Source organism: Chiloscyllium plagiosum, chromosome 7, assembly GCF_004010195.1.
Source record: "Chiloscyllium plagiosum isolate BGI_BamShark_2017 chromosome 7, ASM401019v2, whole genome shotgun sequence".
Taxonomy (NCBI): domain Eukaryota; kingdom Metazoa; phylum Chordata; class Chondrichthyes; order Orectolobiformes; family Hemiscylliidae; genus Chiloscyllium; species Chiloscyllium plagiosum.
This window is the reverse complement of record NC_057716.1, coordinates 13,270,872-13,291,185: the sequence shown is the minus strand read 5'-3', so window position 1 is coordinate 13,291,185 and position 20,314 is coordinate 13,270,872. Positions and strand designations below refer to the sequence as shown.

Here is a 20,314-nt window from a genome sequence, read left to right as displayed (position 1 = left end):
TGTTGGGCCGAAGGGCCTGTTTCCACACTGTAAGTAATCTAATCTAATCTCATCACCTCGCCAATTCAGTGTTTGGCGAGCAAGTCCATTTGCAGCTTTCATCTCTCCACCAATGAAGGCCCTTAATTGGGCAATTAATAGCCGCTTAAAGGCCTTAACTCAGGGTTAATACTAATTGTCAACCATTAAGCTCCTGTGAAAGATAGTGATGAGTCAGCACCTTTAACCAGTTTGTGTCATTAATATAGTCCCTCAGCACACACTCGAAAGAAGATTCCACCATGTTGATCCGGTGATGATGAAAGAAAGACAATGCAAGAGAGACAATTTCCAACTAAGAATGGTGTTCAATGTGGGAAGCTGGCACTCCTGTGCTCCTGTTGCTTTTCATCTTCAAGACAGTGGGGTCTAGGTTTGGAAGGTGCTGCTAAACAAGTTGTTGCATTGTATCTTATTCATGGTACACTCTACTGTCACACCACACTGGTTACGGAGGAAGCTATTGTTTAAAGGAGGTGGATGGGATGCCTTGTCCTGGATGGTGTTGAGGTTCTTGAGTACTGTTGGAGCAGTGTTAATTCATGTACATGAAGGGTATTCCATCACACTCCTGCCTTGTGTCTTGTCGACAAGCTTTGGGAAAACAGGAGGTACGTTACCCAGTGCAGATTTTCCAGCCTCTGACCTGCCCTTGTAGCCACTGTATTAGTCCAATTTTCAATGGTCATTCTATAGAATGTTGATAATGGTTGAATTTAGTTACAGTAGTGTTGTTGAATAACAAAGGGACATAGTTAGATTCTTTTTTGTTGGTGATGGTCACTATCTAGTATTTCTGTGGCAAAAATGCTACAGTCGCTTATCAGGTCAAGCCTGAGTATATCAGATCAGGCTGAACATGGACACAGGAGGACTGCAGATGCTGAACAGTCAAAGTCCAAAGGTGTGTTGCTGGAAAAGCACAGCAGGTCAGGCAGCATCTGAGGGGCAGGACAGTCGACGTTTTGGGCATAAACCCTGATGAAGCCCAATTGTGCTTTTCCAGCGCCATACTTTTCGACTCTGAGCATGGACACAAACTGCTTCATTACCAAAACAGTTCAAAATGGAACTAAAAATGATTTTATTTTTAGTTGTCATTGGAGAAATCCACACCCCTGACCTTATGATGGAAAGAACATAATTGATTAAGCAACTGAAGACCGTTGGGCTCCAAACGTGATGTCCCAGAAGTGAATTGATTGACCTCCAACAAAAATAACCATATTCCTCTGCAGTATGAAATATCATTCACATTAATTCCAACTTTACTGGAGCTCCATGAAGCCACACTAGTTCAAATCTTATTAAGGGATAATCAACCATATCTAATTTTTGGAATTCCATTTGAACTAAAGCTATAGTGAGGTCTGGAGTTGAGTGATCTTGACAATCCAAACTGAGCATAAGTAAACAAGTTGTTGCTGAATAAGTTCAACTTGGTAGCACTGTTGACGATAACTTCCCATTGCTTTTCAGAAGGTTGAGAGAAAAGTGATGGACATGCAATTCTCTGGACTGCATCTGTCTGCCTCTACAAACAGAACATACCTGGATAATTTTACACTTTCTCTGACCAATACTAATGTCGTAGCTGTACTGGAACAGCTTACTGGAGGCGTGAATTGTTCTGGAGCATGGATCTCCAGTATGACGGATGGGTTGTCGTCAGGGTCCATACCCTTTTCTTTATCAAGTTCCTTCAGCTGTATCTTAATAACATGTGGAGTGGGGTGAAGTGAAGTGGCTGTCGGCTGCCTTCTGAGACAGTGAGGATATCACAAGTAGGACACGTGGATTATCCATTTGATACTCCGATTGAAGGTGGTTGCAGATGATCCTAAAGTTACGCTGAGCTCATCACTGAGGATGACAATGTCCCTGGATTCTCCTCCAGCTTGTGTGGGTTTAACAATTCACCACCATTCATGACTGAATCTGACAGAAACTTCGCACCTTTGATCCAATTCATTGGTTTTAAGATCACTATGCTCCAACTACTACATAGGAGAAAGTGAGGACTGCAGATGCCTCATTCCTGATGAAGAGCTTTTGCCCAAAATGTCAATTCTCCTGCTTCTCAGATGTCGCCTGACCTGCTGTGCTTTTCCAGCACCACCCTTTCGACTCTAACTATTACATGCTGCTTCCATTGTTCAGTGGGCATGTCATCCTGTGTTGTCACTTTATCAGGTTGGCATCTCAGGTTCAGATCTGTCTAATTTAGGAGAAATCTATTTTGTTTGATTTTACGTGTAACACAAAAGCAAACAATGTTTCCAGTGCAATTCAAGCTAACTTCTACTGGTATTTACCTCTTGGCAAAGGGTTCAAGATTACACAAAGACAGTCTTTGATTCCAGGGTTAACTTAATTATGAAGGTCAACATTTGTTGAACTAATAGACCTTAATATTAGGCTGAAAGCATTTTATGTTACATTAGTTAAATGCAAATAAAAACTTAACAACTTGAAGACAATGACAACCTGTGGACCTGGAAAACCTTCTTCCCCTTTCAGTCCACTTTCACCAGGAGCTCCAGGATAGCCCTGTAATAGAGAACAGTCATAGATTCACCACTGGTGGGTTCTAAATACCAGAAGTTGAATATTGCTTCGACAGAGTCCAGGCACAAGCTTTTCAAGTCAGGGGCTTATTTCTACTTAGAGAAGTCTAAAATCTTTAACAACACAGTTGACTTGTTCCCCATATACATGTACACCAGTCAATGCTCACTTAACTATTCCTTAATTAACATGTAATCATCAACTGCTCCCTTTTACTGTTTGGCCTCAGGGAATCCTGCTAGAACTATTAGATTTCAGCATTAAGGGGTTTATTTAATTGCAAATTTCTGCATGATTTTCATTGTAAATTTGTCAGCTGGGAAATAGAATATTTCTTACAATTTTGCCATCTTGAGTCAGTATGAACTATTCCCAACTCAGTTACAGTTTGTTTCAGCAGATATTTAAGGATACTGTGCTCTGTGTTTCAGCTAAGAACCACAGCTTAACACAGACTACCATTTCCTGCATGTTTTTCCTCACTTTCTCTCTCCAGCTATGGTTATAGACATTGTGAATTGAAGATAAATAAGGGCCAATTTTATGTCTTTGTCAACTATAAAAGATTGAGTTCACACTGCTAAAATGAATTTCATATAATGGTCCTATAGCTAACTGAAAAGGTCGCATCCCATCAGAATGGGTGGATTTCAGATCCACACACTGATAATCTATTAGACCACATAGCCTCCAAACAAGGATATTAAATGAGACATAGATGAAGGTTTATTGCAATGAAGATATATTTTGATATGGACACCCTGCACCTGTCAAATGAAATAAATGAAAAATTATGTGAAAAATGCCTTATATCTTCAAATCTCCCATCTCATTTATATAAGTGATAATGTTGGACAGTATGATGTGGCTCCCTTGCTTCAGTTTCTATAGTGAAGTAGAAGAATTGGAAAATCTGCACAAGTTTAAATGGGTGGGTTTCAAAATTTGCCCAGGAGAAAGCAAACCAAATGCACAATGCAAACTCATGTTCTGATGTTGCGATGTTGCTCAGGAGGTTTTACAATTTTATGCTTGATGACCGTGCCAATGATAGACACTAGATGTGAAAGCCAGCATTCCTGCAACTGTACAGAGATATGGGAGCATTTCAGGTCTTTTAGCTTTCTATTGGCCCGAACAAAATAGTGACCTGCTAGTGCCAATCATCTAAACTTGATTGTATTAGTGTTTCGTACAACGCAGAACAAACATATTTCATGAAAGGTAGTCCCTGTCTCTGGAGGCATGCATTTTGTCCCATTTACATTGCTATTCAAGGTTGCCAATGCTTTATCGTAAATGGGGATGAGTGTTATAAATTAAATGTCAGAGCGCAGACATACTGGGGAATGTAGACTTACACTGATGCCTTAGGACAACTGTTAGTATATGGGTTGCTACCTTTGTGACTTGCACATTAATAGCAGAAAGATTTCACTGGAGAATCTACATTTTTTGCAAGTAGCTCTGCACAAATAATTTTACCCCCCTCTTTAACTGATAAAGATTAAAAAAAAATACTGGATATATCAGTTGCAGCTATGTAAATTATTTTCCTATGCCTTTGCACAGCATGATGTTTGGTATCTCAGAGAACCTCCCAGTCAAGAGTCAAAATAACAAGGTGCATCATTTTCACATCTGCTTGGACTCACCCTTTGACCTCGATTTCCTTTCATCCCACCTCTCCCTGGAGTGCCCTCATCTCCGATTTCACCCTGTTTCAGGAATATGACACTTAGCTAAAAGTGCATCAACCACGTGTCGTCAATCACAAAAGAAAACTTTAAGAACAATTTAATTAATTATTTACTTTACCTTTGTACCTAGGGGACCAACAGGGCCTGGCTCACCCTAAAATGAAAAACAAAACACAATTGGAGATCCATTGGTGCAGGAACTCTTTTTTTTACCCCGTTCGATCTGCTGTTTTCTTTCTTCTAAATGAACTTACTTACATTGTATTACAGTACAATCAGCAAAGGCACTCTTCAATGCCCAATCCAAACAATCTCTATTTGTACAAGTCTGCTTACAGAATATCAGAAGATAACTTGGCTATCACCAGAACACATTCTTTGCACTTTACGATTACTCACCTGAAGTATAATTGGAGTGATGCGAGATGAAAGTTGAGAGCTTACCATTAATAATTAACAGCAGGAACTCTAATAACTGATATTTCCCCTCTTGGCTCCTTGACAAAGATCAACTAACTCAAATATGTTTGTCATCAAACCGTAACACATCCTGGTTTACTGAGCTTATTGAGCCAGTCATTTTCAATTATGTGTTGTTTTGATTTATATGGCATTAGTTATTAGATTTTAATCTGTTTCAATTCATGATCTTGCTGCAAATAAAGGTTTGACGTCAATGATAGCTGTTCAAATTTATGTTGCAAAGAGAACTGCTTAAAAATTACCGGCAAATTATTTTTCATAAAAATAGATGTGCAGATCCAAAGACACATCCATACAGATACCCCTACAAGTGTAAAAACTCAGTCAGAACTCACGTTAAAAGTATAAATGCCCAATCTAAACTGTTCAATCTCTATTTGCACAAGTCTGACTACAGAGTTTCAGAAGATAACTTGGCTATCACCGGAACAAGTTCTTTGCATGTTCCAGTTATTCACCTGAAGTATAATTGGAGTGAAGGGAGATGACAGTTGAGAGTTTAGCATTTATAATCAACAGCAGGAACTCTAATAACTGCTATTTCAACTCTTGTCTGCTTGAAAAGATCAACTAACTCAAATACGTTTGTCAGAGACCATTAGGAATCAGATTATATTTTCAAGACTACTGTTTGATGAAGAGGTCCAGCTAAGATAGCATAGTTACATTCAATTACAGTTTCTTATTTTAAGTGCTATCCAGGTGAGTTTATGCAGCCTATAACTCCAATGTTAAGTATCCATCCATCATTTCTATACAGTTACAGCATGATTTTGTGTGGGGGAGGTCGTGCCTCTCCAATGTGATTGAGTTTTTTTGAGGAGGTGATGCAGATGATTGATGAGGGCAAAGACATTGACATTGGATGCATGACACAAGGTTATAGTCCAACAGGTTTATCTGGAATCACTAGCTTTCAGAGTGCTGCTCCTTCATCAGGTGGCTGATCAGGAGCAGTACTCCGAAAGCTAGTGCTTCCAAATAAACCTGTTGGACTACAACCTGGTGTTGTGTGATTTTTAACTTTGTACACCCCAGTCCAATACCTGCGTCTCCAAATCTTGGCTGCATGGACTTCAGAAAGCCTTTGACAACATCCCTCATGGCAGACTGGTACAAAAGGTGAAGTCATATTGTATCGGGGGTGAGCTGGCAAAATGGATACAAAACTGGCTTAGTCATAGGAGACAGAGGGTAATGGTGGAAAGGATGCTTTTTGGAATGGAGGGTTTTAGCTAGTGGTGATCCACAGGGATCAGTGCTGAGACCTCTGCTGTTTGTGATCTACATAAATGATTTGGAGGAAGATGTAGCTGGTCTAATTAGTAAGATTGCGGATAATACAAAGATTGGTGGTGTTGCGGATTGTCAGATAATACAGCAGCATATAGATCAATTGGAGGCTTGGGCAGAAAAAAATGGCAGATGGAGTTTAATCCAGACAAATGTAAGTTGATGCATTTTGGAAGGTCAAGTACAGGTGGAAATAATACAGTGAATGACAGAATCCTTAGGAGATTTGATAGGCAGAGGGATCTGAGTATACAGGTTCACGGATCACTGAAGGTGACAGTGCAAGTAGATAAGGTTGTACAAAAGGCTTATGGCATGCTTGCCTTCATTCAAAGGAGCATTGAGTATAAGGATAGACACGTTATGCTACAGCTTTATATAATTTCAGCTAGGCCACACTTGGGAATATTGTGTATAGTTCTGGTCACCACACTACCAAAAGGATGTGGATGCTTTGGAGAGGGTACAGAAAAGGTTAACCAGGATGTTGCTTGGTACGGGGGATTTTAGCTATGAAGAAAGGATGGATAGACTGGATTTGTTTTCATTGGAATGCAGGAGATTGAGGGTTGATGTGAGAGAAGTTCATCAGATTGTGAATGGCATGGATAGAGTGGAAAGTTTGAGGCTTTTTCCCAGTGTGGAGGGGTCAGATACTAGGGGACACAAGTTCAAGATACGAGGGGGGAAATTTAAAAGAGATGCACTTGGCAAGTTTTACCACACAAAGGGTAGTGAGTGCCTGGAACATGGTGTCAGAGGAAGTGGTAGAAGCAGGTACAATAGCAGCATTCAAGATGCACCTGAACAAATACATGAATAGGAAAGGAATAGAGGGACTTGGGTCCTGTAAGTAAAGACAGTTTTAGTATGGAAGGGCAAAATGTATCGGCACAGGCTTGGAGGGCTGCAGGGCCTGTTCCTGCGCTGTATTATTCTTTGTCCTCTTTGTTCTTTGTATTTTAACTAATTGACTATTGTTCTAATTGGTGCTGATGCATATTAATTAGAAATTTCTATACATAGCAAATCTCAAAGTATCTTTATACTTTTGCAGCGATTTACATAGATCTGAACTTCTGTTTCCATTCCCGTTTAGACTGTTAACAAAGGTTTCTGTATTCAGCATTCTGTAAAATCTCATTTTGCTCCATTTTTACACAAACATCCTTCAACTCACGGAAAATGACTGACCTGTCTGCCTTTAGGTCCAGTAACGCCAGTGCCAGTTCTTCCATCCTCACCCTGCAAATGTCAAAAAGAATGGAAAGAGAATAAAGTGGAAATTTTTAAACCCTTGTGTTAATTTTCAATAATTCTGACCTTCCATTGTAATGATAGAAGTGGGGAAGTTTGTTGATGATTGCACAATGTTCAATGCCATTCATGAGTCCTCAGATACTAAAGAATGCTTGTCCAAATGTGGCACATGCTAGACAATATCTTGCTTTGAGCTGACAAGCAACGAGTCACATTCATGTAACACAAGTGCCAGATAGTGGTCTTTTCCAACAAGAGAGAATTTAATCATTATTCCTTGAAATTAATGGCATGGTGGCTCAATAGTTAACACTGCTGCCTTGCAGCTTCAGGGATCCAGGTTTGATTTCAGCCGCACAATTCTGCCTTCCTTTCCACAGGAATGATAATTAAATTTCAGAGGGTTACAGAAAAAATTTAAAAGGATGTTGCTGGGATGAGAGTTTGAGTTACAGGGAGAGGCTGGAGTTTTTTATCCTGCAGCATCCGAGGCTGAGATTTGACCTCAAAGAGGTTTATAGAATCATGAGGGGTGTTGATTGGATGAATAGCCAAGGACTTTTGCCAAGGTGGGAAAGTCTAAAACTACAGGGCACATGTTTAAGGTGAGAGGAAAGATTTAAAAAGGGGTAACTTTTTCATGCAGAGGGTGGTACATGTACGGAACAAGCTGCCAGAGGAAGTGGTGTGGGTTGATACAATTACTAAAAACAAATTACAAATTACTAACACTTAAAATATAGAATAGGAATGGTTTAGAGAGATATGGGCCAAATGCTGGCAAATGGGACTCGGCAAGATTGGGATGTCTCATCGGCATGAATGAGTTGGACCGAAGGGTCTGTTTCCATGCTGTACAACTCTATAATTCTAGACTCATCATGGGTCAGTTATTTATAGGTTTCCTAGCAGCATCTACAGTGTCCACTACTCTCCAGAACTATAAGAGCCGCCTGTCAACTAGATCAAGGGCTGGAAGTCCCACTCTCAGCTTGTTCAGGCCAATCACAGCATATTGCTGTTGCAGGATGGCATTTTCAAAGTCATGCAGTGTAGCTTTTTGTTTCTCTGATGATTTTAACCCTCAAGGTGTTTGTAAGTTTAAATAGACCAAACTTTTTATAAATTCTATTCAAATCCAAAATGTATTGTGCAACATAGAATGAAGCTCCTTTTTGTTGGAAAAATTAAGCACTTGCCATTTCACCACGTGGACCTGTTGGTCCAAATTCACCCTTTTCACCAGGATTTCCAGGTTCACCCTGTAGTGGAATAAATCAATGAAGGTAAAATGTCAGCAATCACACACTAATGAATTTTCTCAACAATTAAACATTTTTAAGTAGGATATACCTTTCTTCCACTTTGCCCTCGTCTTCCTCTTGAACCAGGAGGTCCACCAGGACCAGCAATTCCCTAGGAATAAAATACAGGACTTCTTCAGCAGGAGTTTGAATAATGGAAGCTGGATTTCACATCACTGTAAAAACACAACTATAGGTTTACCTCTTTTTCAAATCATGAGTGCAACTACATATTCATAGAGGTAACTGTCACTGTTAGGGAAATAGGAATAAGGTTAGTTAAAGCTCCCTCTTGTTTAAACCAACACTAGCACTCTGGTTCCACTATTCCATGAGTAACAAAAAATAAACTAAAATACTTTTCCACATCAAGTTTTAATTAACAAGATGGATAGGGTGAATAGACAAGGTCTATTCTCCAGGGTAGGGGAGTCCAAAACTTTAAGGTGAGAGGAGAAAGATTTAAAAGGGACCAAAGGAGCAACTTTTTCAGGCAGAGGGTGGTGCGTGTATGGAATGAGCTGCCAGAGGAAGTGGTGGAGGTTGGTACAATTACAACATTGAAAAGGCATCTGGATGGATAAATGAATAGGAATGGAGGGATATGGGCTAAATGTTGGAAAATAGGACCAGATTAATTTAGGATATCAGGCCAGCTTGGACAAATTGGACTGAAAGGGTCTGTTTCTGTGCTGTACATCTCTGTGACTCTTTGTCTCTAGCTATCAACCAGATTTCTGAAGAACCACAATTCTTGACTAATTATTAACTTTTTTTAAATAATTAAAATACACAGTCAATAATACAGAAGTATAAATGCTTATCTCTCTAAATCTCTCACATTCTCTCTCTCTCTCTTTCTTTCTCTCTCTCCAGAAAAAGAGAAAAAGTAACAGATTTCTCTGCGGAGATTGGCTTTCTGAAACAAAAAAACACTCTGGGCTATTCTTGAATACAAAAGAATAAAACACAGAACCTTCCATAGACTGTTGATTGAAGTTCTGCCACATGTGGTAAAATCACTAATCATGTGCAGTTGGCTCTGAAATCTTGCAGAAACAATTGCTGATATTCCTTCAATCATTCTTTCAAACAAAGTAAAACGGTTTCACTCTGAACTTAAAAAGGAGTACTTTCCTTTTGGAAATAGGAGAGATCATTCAGGTAGCTTGATCTTAGCAAGTGTTCCTACAATTCCGCTTATTCTTAGAAGGCTTCCTCCAGGTTCTGGAGGGACCATTCCATCTGGGACACCCTAGTTAACTCATGTGGAAATGACAGAGACATCTCCCTTCTGTCAACCACTGGCAAGCACTTGTCTTTGTCCTTGCCCATAGACTCCTGCCATTATCTGAGGAAGTGCTCCCTGAATCACAGTGTGGCCTCCACCCATCCAGATGAACGATAGTCAAGATCTTCACAGCATGTCAATGACAAGACAAATGTCACCAGGAAAAGAAACAATTGCTTTACACAGCCTCATCGATCTAACCGAGGCCTTTGACATAGTTAACCCCCAGGCTCTGTGGTGGATACTGTTGCAATACAGCTGCCCTGAATAAATTCATCAGGATGCTGAGGTTGCTGCATGATGCGTGTCTGTGACAGTGCTTAGCAACTGTGGAGATGGAGGGTGGGGGGTGGTTGGTGTCAAGCAGGGCTGCATCACCACACCCATCCGTTCACCATCTTCATTGTTGCCATCCTCTGTCTCACTGGCCAAAACCTGCCCAAGGCAATTCAATTCATTTACCGTATGGATGGCAGGCTGTTCAACTTTAATAGGCTCAAGGCCTACGGTAAGGTCTCCATCTTCTCCACCTTAGAGCTTCAATATGCAGTCTGTAGATAGCAATGCCATCTTGGATGGCTTTGCCTCGGCACATAAGTTGTTAGGTCTTACTCAACATAAAAAGAAACTCTAGTACTCTATCAACCACCATTCAACAGTCCCTCCACCCTTCCTACAATAAGGGTTAACAACAAGAGCTTCTGTGATGGCATTACCATCAGCATATTGAAGCTCCAAGATGGAGGTGATCGTGGCCTTGCCCTAAGCCTTGAGCCTATTAAGGTTGAACAGCTTGAATCCCCTTGAAAATATGGATCACTTCCCATATCTCAACAGCTGTATCTCCTCCACCAACATTGATGCAGAAATGCAACACTAACTGAGCTGTGCCAGTGAAGCCGACACCCGACTCGAAGAAGATGGGTGTTTGAAGACCATGATTTACAGACTAGGAGAACGTGAGAATTGCAGATGCTAGAGATCAGAGTTGAAAAGTGTGGTGCTGGAAAAGCACAGCAGGTCAGGCAGTATCCGAGGAACAGGAGAGTCGACATTTTGGGCATAAGCCCATCTTCAGGAATGTTGGGGAGTGGGGAAGGAGGCTAAGAGATAGCTAGGGAGGTGAGGATGGTAGCTGGGAAAGTGATAGTTAGATGCAGGTGGAGGGTCATAGTGATAGGTCGGAGGGGAGGGTGGAGCAGATAGGTAGGGAAGAAGATGGTCAGGTAGGACAGGTCAAGGCAACATCTGGAACACTTTAACCACATAGCATCAACATCGACTTTACTAGTTTCCTAATCTCTCCTCCCCCCACCTCATTCCAGAGCCAGCCGGCCAACTCGGCGCCACCCTCTTGAACTGTCCTACCTCTCAATCTTCCTTCCCATCTATCTGCTCCACCCTTCTATCTGGCCTATCACCATCTCCCAACCTGCATCGACCTATCGCCTTCCCAGTTACATTCCCCCCACCCCCACCCTCATGTTTATCTCTCAGTCCCCTTTACCCACATTCCTGATGAAGGGCTTATGCCTGAAATGTTGACTCTGCTGCTCCTTGGATGCTGCCTGACTTGCTGTGCTTTTCCAGCACCACACTTTTCGACTATGACTTCCAGGCACAGACTAACCATCTGGTTTACAAAGGCTGTTGTTCTTTCTACATGCTATATGGAGCTGAAATGTGGAACACCTAAAGTAGGCACGTTAAAGCATTGGAACCTCTAGAGATTATATAAAACATCCTGTGGATCACCTGGGAAGACAAACGCACTAACACCAGGGTCTTGGAAGAAGCCAAATAGCCAGCATCACCACCACCATAATTCAACAGCAACTCCGATGGACTGACAATGTCATCCAAACACCCAAATCATACTTCCCAAAATAGATCATGCAATCCCAGCTGAAGGAAGATCAGCATGCCCCTGGTGATCAAAAGCAATGCTGCAAAGGTAACATTCTGACCAGCCTCAAGAAATTCCACATCCACATCAGCAACTGGGAGGACATGGCTACAAAATCAGAATCACTGAGAAACATCAGGTATGTCTGGAAACATCAGCTGCATGCCACCAAAAGAATCATCGCTGCGCCACTGAACCAAAGGGACTCTTGTGCAAGGAGCGACAGAACATCAGGAAGGCCCACCCACCAACACTTCCAACCATCATTACCACCCACCAATGTCCATACTGCATTGGCCTCTTCAGCCATCTGAAGACTCACAGATAGTTGTCCTGATGGAGGACCATCATACTCGACCTGAGTGATCACTAATAATGATGATAGGACAAAGGTACAAGGGTAAGGAAGAGTGTGTTCCATCACCTACATATCTAATGGTCTTCAACAGGGCTGATTATTCATTCAATGTGTCACAATTGTATTGTACATGTGCAAAACATATTTCCTCACATAATTCTCCAAAAGCAACAAATTCTATAAACACCATATTGTTGAAGCATAGGTGTTAGCCAGGTTAATAATGCCCTGGGAACCTATTGTATCCACCAGAACTGGCATATGTGATATTACTTTAATTGAAAGAAAACACCTCCAACAATATACTGATGCAGATGAGATGCATCAAAATGGTCTTTCCCTGTCCTCTATATTTTGATGTAATGTTACTGACCTTAGTATTCTTCCAACATCAGACTGGATTATTATTCTGTCATGCTGATATGAGATATGAATATTCTACCTGATTATGCAAACTGAGCCCAACTATATTGCATTTCTTATAAAAGGAAACAGGACCAGTTAAAATGTAGAATTTCTATTTCTCACTATTGAGCTAGAGACCTGAATGAAATTGGTTACTAATTTTTTTATGACAAATTATGTGGGAGGTTTCAGTCATCGATCTGAACCCATTTAGAACTAAGTTGTGATTATCCCAAACTGATTTCACTTTAGATCCTTACTGTCAGTCTGTGGAGGCATTCCATCATTTAAGTTGCCGCCATGATTAGATGACAGTGGAAGGAGTCATTGTTTTGATTAGACGTTAAAACCGCTCGAGGAAGTTCTTTTTAGCTTTGTAAGGCAAAGTGACAAGAGAAAGCACTTACCCTGGGCCCTCGAATGCCACTTCCACCTTCTTGGCCTGGGATTCCAGAGGATCCAGGTGTGCCCTTGGTGCACAAAGAGAAATGTTCTTGTAGCGAATTTGACATTTCTTGATATTTTGAGATCTAACAGAAGCCAGCACCTAAAACTTTATATTGTAAACAGATAGCTTACTTGTTGTCCTCTAAACCCTGCAATTCCTGGAGGTCCACGAGTTCCTGGATTGCCTTTTGAACCCTAAATGTGTCAAACAAAACAAGTATTATATTGGCAATTCTCCAATGAGGAAGTACTTTTCTTGTAAAGGATTGAATAATGCCAGAATCAGATTTATCCCAATTAGTGGAATGTAAATAAATTCAAATACACTTGAAAATAAGTAGGTAAATTCACTTAACAAGAACACCACCACACCTTTAATTTACTACATTACTTTAAACATTTCTTCAGCATTTCACTTCTTTCACTACCGATGCTGAGTAGCACAAGTGTGCGCCACCTACAAGTTAAACTGCAGCATCTCACCAAGACTTCTTTGACAGCATCTTAGAAACAAATTTCGAAACTTAAAACCTCTATCCTTAGAAGGGCCAAGGCAGCAAATGATCAGATGCTAGTTTCACTTCAAGCTACACACCATCCTGACTTGGAGCTATATCATCACTCCTTCATTATCATTGAGTCAAAATCCTGGAAACCCTTTCCTAACAGCACTGTCAGTGTCTCTACAGATGAACAGCAACATTTCAAGAATGAAGCTCAACACCATCTTCTCAAGGGCAATTAGGAATGGACAATAAATGCTGGCCTATCCATATCACGAGTAATTTCATGAGAAGAAGTTACAGACAGGATATTCTATAGTTTAATTTATCCTCTTATCTAACCTATGTACACATTAAAAATGTAGGAAAAGACAACCAGATTACACAAGTATTCACCTTATCTACTCGACATCCTTTTGCAATTTCAAGTCATTCTGAATCAATTCCATTGTTCCTTCAAGAATGTCTCAAAGTTAAAGTCAGATAATTTAAAAACCACCTTCAGGAAATTCATTGTCTATTCAGTGGTCTTCCTTCATCATGAGGCCAGATTCAGAAATATGCAGATTTATCCGAAAAAAAAAGTAGAAATGGAAAAGGTTTCAGAGATAGGAAGAGGCAAAGTCATTAAGAAGTTTAAATACAACTGATAATTTTTAAAATTTAATTTATTGAGGGACCAGAGACTATAAGTGTGATTTAGTGCATGTTAGCACTAGAGTTTTAGATGGTTTGCAGTTTCTGAAAAGTAGAGGGTAGGAAGCAGATCAGGAGAGCATTAAAGTACAAACCTGGAGATGAAAGTATGCGTGAGGCAGTGTGAGGTGGGCAGCTAGCATTGATAAAAAGGCAATGGAGCTGTTAGTAGCATTGAAAGATGACAGCTTCTGTCATCCTAATAGTCAGTAAGAATAAATGACAACTAATCAAAGTGTTGACAAGCAGTTTAATGGAATAGAGAAGGTCGAGGAGTTGAGAGAAGTTATATAGAAACAGAGCTGGATATTATCAGCAAATAATTCACCCCAATTCCTTTAGATGATGCTGCCAAGGGACAGCAAGTAAATCAGGAATAGAAAGGGCCAAAGGTAGAGTACTGGGCAGAGAAGATATTTCTGGGAATTATCTAATATGTTGGCTATGTAAGAGTGTACAGGTAAACCTAGAGTGAACTGGGCAGGACAGGAGTGAACTTGGCAGTCGAAATAAGATAATGGTAGAGGTTGCTGTGCATTTGGCAACATCAAAGGCTATAGAATGATGAGGGAAAATGGACAAGAATAGTACACTAGTCAGTCATAATCCTCACAAACGAGGATACAATTTGTAATTTTGATTAGGGTCATTCCAACATTAATTTAAGAATAGAAACCTGATCTCAGAGATTCAGCTTAGTTTTGGCACTGCAGACTTGATTGGTGAAAGGGCCTCTTAGAGTCATAGAGTCAAAGAGATGTACAGCATGGAAACAGACCCTTCGGTCCAACCCGTCCCCCACAATCCAAAGATGTGCAGGGCCAGGTGAATTGGACTCCCTGATCCCAGGGAAAAGACTTTGTCTATTTACCCTATCCATGCCCCTCATCATTTTATAAACCTCTATAAGGTCATCCCTCAGCCTCCGATGCTCCAGGGAGAATAGCCCCAGCCTGTTCAGCCTCTTCCTATAGCTGAAATCCTCCAACCCTGGCAACATACTTGTAAATCTTTTCTGAACCCTTTCAAGTTTCACAACATCTTTCCGATAGGAAGGAGACCAGAATTGCACGCAATATTCCAACAGTGGCCTAGCCAATGTCCTGTACAGCCGCAACATGACTTCCCAACTCCTGTACTCAATACTCTGACCAATAAAAGAAAGCATACCAAAAGCCTTCTTCATTATCCTATCTACCTGCGACTCCACTTTCAAGGAGCTATGAACCTGTGTACTGTGTGCTGCTATGATTCAAAAATAGCATAGTCATAAAGGTGGACTTTTAAGGGCATACAGTTTAGGGTTTTGCCAATTGCTATTCAACCTCCAAATTCTCTTTCATTTCCAAATACAAAGATACAAGACTTGCATTTATATAGGTCTTCTCGTGACTGCCAAACGTCCAAAATCCTTTACCATTTTTGAAGTGCTTTTAAAGTATATTTGATGTTGTAATGCAGAAAGCACTGCAGCCAATTTCTGAACAGCAAGATCCCACAAACAGCAATGTGATCACGATCAGACTATCTGTTTTTGCAATTTTGAAATAAAGGGAAGAGGTTGCAACAGAAGCAGTTGAACTGATTTTCTGAAGCTTAGTCAAAGAAAACAAGCCAGGGGCCCCTTGCACCTATATTGCAATATTACATCTTGTAAGTCTCAGAGATCTGCAGAACAAAACACAGATGTAGTTCAGCAATCAGTTCCATGTCTTCTTTCTTTCCTCACCAATTTCTTAGCAGCCCCACTTCTGTGAAGACTCCATGCTCGGTTATAGTTTGATAGCAAGCAGTCTGCTTTCAGTATCATACCCCTATGAATCAAGCACTGAATGTCAAAGAGCTCACCAGTTATGCGACCACTGGGTCCCAGCTCAATCTGTCCACAACTGATAGATGTGAAGTCGGAAGCAAGAACACTTATCACTTTCCCCCTCCTTAATATCAGAGTCTTGAGGCTAACCTGAGCATTCTCACTGGGGTCTGATTAAGATGAGACAAATCAGTAAAGGCCAGAAAATAACCTGGCCCACCTAAACATTGGAAAAACCAACTGAATAATCAAAGGGATCCATGTCTTGGCTAATCTTGGTTCATACACACTTCAAAATCTTATGGAATGTGTATCATACCTGAAGAGATTGCATTTGAAGTAGCCATGCTTTTCTGTTTCAAACATCACTGGTGTACCTCGTCTCATCTTTTCAAATTTTGCAATGTCTTCTGCACGGAGTAGATACATGTGTCTGGACTCATTATGTGTCCCTGCCACAGTCTCAATAATACACGTACCCAGTGTAATAATGGATTGTAGACTTCTTAATCATGTTATCTTTCAGAGGTGTTCAATGACACATTTGATGTTTCCAATGCCTGACATATATTTCTTATGCTTTGTATCAGTTAAACATTTCTCACAATGCAGCCTTATTACATGATACCTCCAACTATCATAATTATTATAGTAAAATTATATATCATGTATACAATATATAATATACAATAATAAATATCCTTCTACAGAAAATGCTATAATTATGTTCTACTTAAACAACTTAAGACCTTTAATGTCATATATTAATTTATCGGTAACACAGCTAAAACATTTTGAAGGAAATTATCAAGTAAAAAAATGCAAACTGTACTCTTGTTCCTGGTGGTCCTCTGCGGCCCTGTGATCCCTGTAATGACAAAACCCAAGCCAGTGTTACTGCTATGACATGTCAATGAGAAAATTATGCTGCCAACATTAAGTAGTTTAAAAAAAAACAAAATTTCTTCTTGCTGGGTACAGAACAGTGTGATTAATACTAAAAATGTTGTGAATTCAACGCTTATCATTTCATTAAGAGAAAGAACCATATATATTTGCCAATATCACCAGTGAGAAAAGTCAGGCCAACCACATGCCAATAAAATTCTTATGTATTTTTCTTCAAATTATTAGATTGCACAATGCCTTTTTTTCAAAACGAGAGGAGATTTCTTTCGAGTTATTTACGTCATGTTTCTACTCAAAATCGTAAGTTAAGCATTCATAAAGAGATGCTATCTCAAGGAGTATGAAATAGCTTGCAAATTGGGGAAAGTAGACTTTGTAGTTCAGACAGAACTTTCATTTTGAACTGAGGGCACAGCCCATTATTCGTTTTATTTCCCCCTCCTCAACTGAAACACTGATTCTCTGTTTCTCAAGTATCTCACCTAAATTATTATCCTTGAGTACGCCTAGGTGGTGTACTGCATCACTGTTCTATAATGGTAAGCATCATCAATGAAGTTGAGATTATGCTGGCACAAAGCCACACTTTAATCAGTACTACTCTGCCTTGCTAATTCCAAAGTGACATCTTCATGATACCAAACCATAACATATTTTTGTGCATATCCAAAGGTTTGCTTACCCTGCGCCCATTTGCTCCAGATGATCCTGGACGGCCACTGTTACCAGGTTCTCCCTAAGTCAAAATTAAAGTTATAAATATATCAGTGAATTTACCTTTGTCTGAATATACAGAGAATATAGCTATGACTTATTGCATACCTAAATTTACTCAATGAATAATATTTAAAGAGAGCATTACAATTATGCTTCCAATTGAAGGATCATTTTTGTATGATAACTTATTTATTTAGACAATATATACATTACCACCAAGCCCATGTCACCCCTCTGCCCTTTGTCTCCTTTCTGAATGTTCATGATTCCTGGTTCACCCTGCAAGACCAAAGCAAATTGTAATCTAAAAATATGTAATATAGCCTCATATCTTATTCTTTTAAAAAATTATCATAAATATGTGTTACAGTTACACCCGGTTCATAGCAAACAAATCCTTAACAACTTCCATAATTTGTCTTCTCTTACAAGATATGGTGTGGAGGTGCAGGTGTTGGACTAAGTTGGACAAAGTCAAAAATCACACATCATGTTATAGTCTAATGGGTTTATTTGGAAACACCAGATTTTGAAGCACTGCTCCTTGATGAACACATACAAACTGGAGGAGGAGCACCTCACCTTCTGTCTCAGGAGCACACAACTGCATGGCCTCAACATTGAATTCACCAGTTTCCAAATCTCCTCTCCCCCCACCCCAACCCTCTGACTCTTGACCTGTCCAACCTGTCCTTCTTCCTTCCCACCTATTCGCTCCGCCCTTCCCACCAACATATCACAATCATCTCCTACTTTCGTCCACGTATCGACATCTTGCCTACCTTTTCCCTAGCCGCACCCCAGCTCCATTTGTCTCTCAGCCCCCTTTCCCCTCTCCAACCCTGATGAAGGGTTGTGCCCGAAACATCGACTCTCTTGCTTCTTGGATGCTGCCTGACTTGCTGTGCTTTTTCCAGCACCACACTTTATTGACTTTGACTCCTCCAGCAACTGCTATCCTCACTATTTCCTAACAACACAGGTAACTCAAGTTTGGAAATTATCTGCCTTGCTGAATCCATCTCAGTCGAAACTACTTGGCATCAACATGTGCAATGTAATGTTATGGGGAGATAACCTTGGTCAGGACACCAGGGTTAATGCCCTGCACTTCTGCAAATAATACCATGGGATCTTTCACATTCAGATGAGCAGATAGATGCCTGTTGTTCTACATCTCATTCTAAACTTAACATCTCTGACAGTGCAATACTCTCTCAGTGATGTAACAGTGTTTTAGTCTTGATTTTTGTGCTTAGGTTCCTGAGCTGAGGGGAAGCTAGTGCACCACCTACTTGAATTGGAATCAGCGTCCTCGTTTGAAGAATAAGTAGAGTGGTTGCAAGAACTCTAAATTAGTCAGTTGAAGGAAGGGTCCAGTTGAAAAAGGTATTATAAGTAAAAGCTTGCAAAAAAGCAAGTGGTACAATCAGAGACTGTGTTTAGGCACCAAAGGTAAAGGGGAATCTGAAAGATGCGAAGTGGCTAAACAAGGAGCACGAAGTAATCTTATCAATAAAAGCTCAGAGCTGTAGGATAGGTTTGGGTATCGGACTGTATGTACAATTATTTATACAATTCCACAAAGTAGAAGTAACAAATTGAATGAACTACAAGTGTATATGCAACTTGGAAAATGCAGCATATTAAAGTTACAAGTACCAAGTTAATCAGGTTGTTGTGTTTTTAAGTGTATTTAATTTAGGGGGTTGGGGTTCAGATAATCCATTCTGAATTCTGCTTAAAGTAAAACTGGGGTGGTTTGACTGCTTGAGATGAAAGTCGGGCCCAGATTGCTTCACTGGGATGAAGGTGCAAGGCATTCATACCAGTGGGCAATGGCAAAAGATTCCGTGCGAATAATGTTAGTCTCCAAAGTCTGGGGAGATTTTGAGATTGCTAAATGTACTACATTAAATCAGTTACTTGAATCCAGTTACTGAACAGAGTTAGTACCTCAAAGTATTGCTAATCAGCTCACATAACTCGTGACACCAGTGAGATTGGCTTTGAGAGGGGAAGTGTTTCAAAGATGTGTGAAAAACAATTCTGGGCTATGAAGACACCACACTTGAAAAGAACTGGAATAAACCAAAAGACCTGCTTTCAAAAAAATTTGAACGCTTACTTCTGAGAATGTAAGGTATAACTATGAACCTGAATTTTGATGTAAAAGACAAAAGTTTGATTGTGTAGCTTAAAGTATGTTTTGTCTGCAGAAATAATGTTTAGTCAACTTTGCTTTCAATTTGTTTGTTATAGTAAAACATGAAATCATGCTATTGCATACTTTCAGTCATTCCCTGGAAGTTTGAATTTCTTTGTTTTTGAAAGCTAGCAGCCTTTATGGGGATTATTATGGCTGCAGAATGATTAGGACTAAAATAAGTGCAACAAAGGTTCGCCAAACTAATTCCAGATTGAGGGACTGTCCTGTGAAGAAAGTTTCAATTAGTTGGGCACATTTTCTCTGAAATTTGGAAGTATAAGATTTGATCTTCAACACACAAAATTCGAACAGTGGTTGACAGCATTAGATGCAAACGGTATGGTTTCTCTGGTTGGGGCAGAGGGACCAAAGGAAACATGGTCAGAATAGGAGCAAAACAGCTAAGACAGCAC

General features: G+C 40.1%; 1 protein-coding gene across 1 annotated transcript in view; it reads right to left on the bottom strand.

Annotated features, from left to right (window-relative positions):
- The window catches only part of LOC122551335 (collagen alpha-3(VI) chain-like), a 154,848-nt gene that overhangs the window by 26,882 nt on the left and 107,652 nt on the right, over nucleotides 1–20,314 (bottom strand). Inside the window, exons 28-38 of the mRNA XM_043693062.1 lie at nucleotides 17,906–17,971; nucleotides 17,658–17,711; nucleotides 16,899–16,934; nucleotides 13,187–13,249; nucleotides 13,015–13,077; nucleotides 8,697–8,759; nucleotides 8,543–8,605; nucleotides 7,278–7,328; nucleotides 4,426–4,461; nucleotides 4,263–4,325; nucleotides 2,527–2,589 (exon numbers count right to left, since the gene is read on the bottom strand). Coding sequence (XP_043548997.1) covers nucleotides 2,527–2,589; nucleotides 4,263–4,325; nucleotides 4,426–4,461; nucleotides 7,278–7,328; nucleotides 8,543–8,605; nucleotides 8,697–8,759; nucleotides 13,015–13,077; nucleotides 13,187–13,249; nucleotides 16,899–16,934; nucleotides 17,658–17,711; nucleotides 17,906–17,971 — 621 coding nt within the window. The remainder of the gene's footprint in view (nucleotides 1–2,526; nucleotides 2,590–4,262; nucleotides 4,326–4,425; nucleotides 4,462–7,277; nucleotides 7,329–8,542; nucleotides 8,606–8,696; nucleotides 8,760–13,014; nucleotides 13,078–13,186; nucleotides 13,250–16,898; nucleotides 16,935–17,657; nucleotides 17,712–17,905; nucleotides 17,972–20,314) is intronic.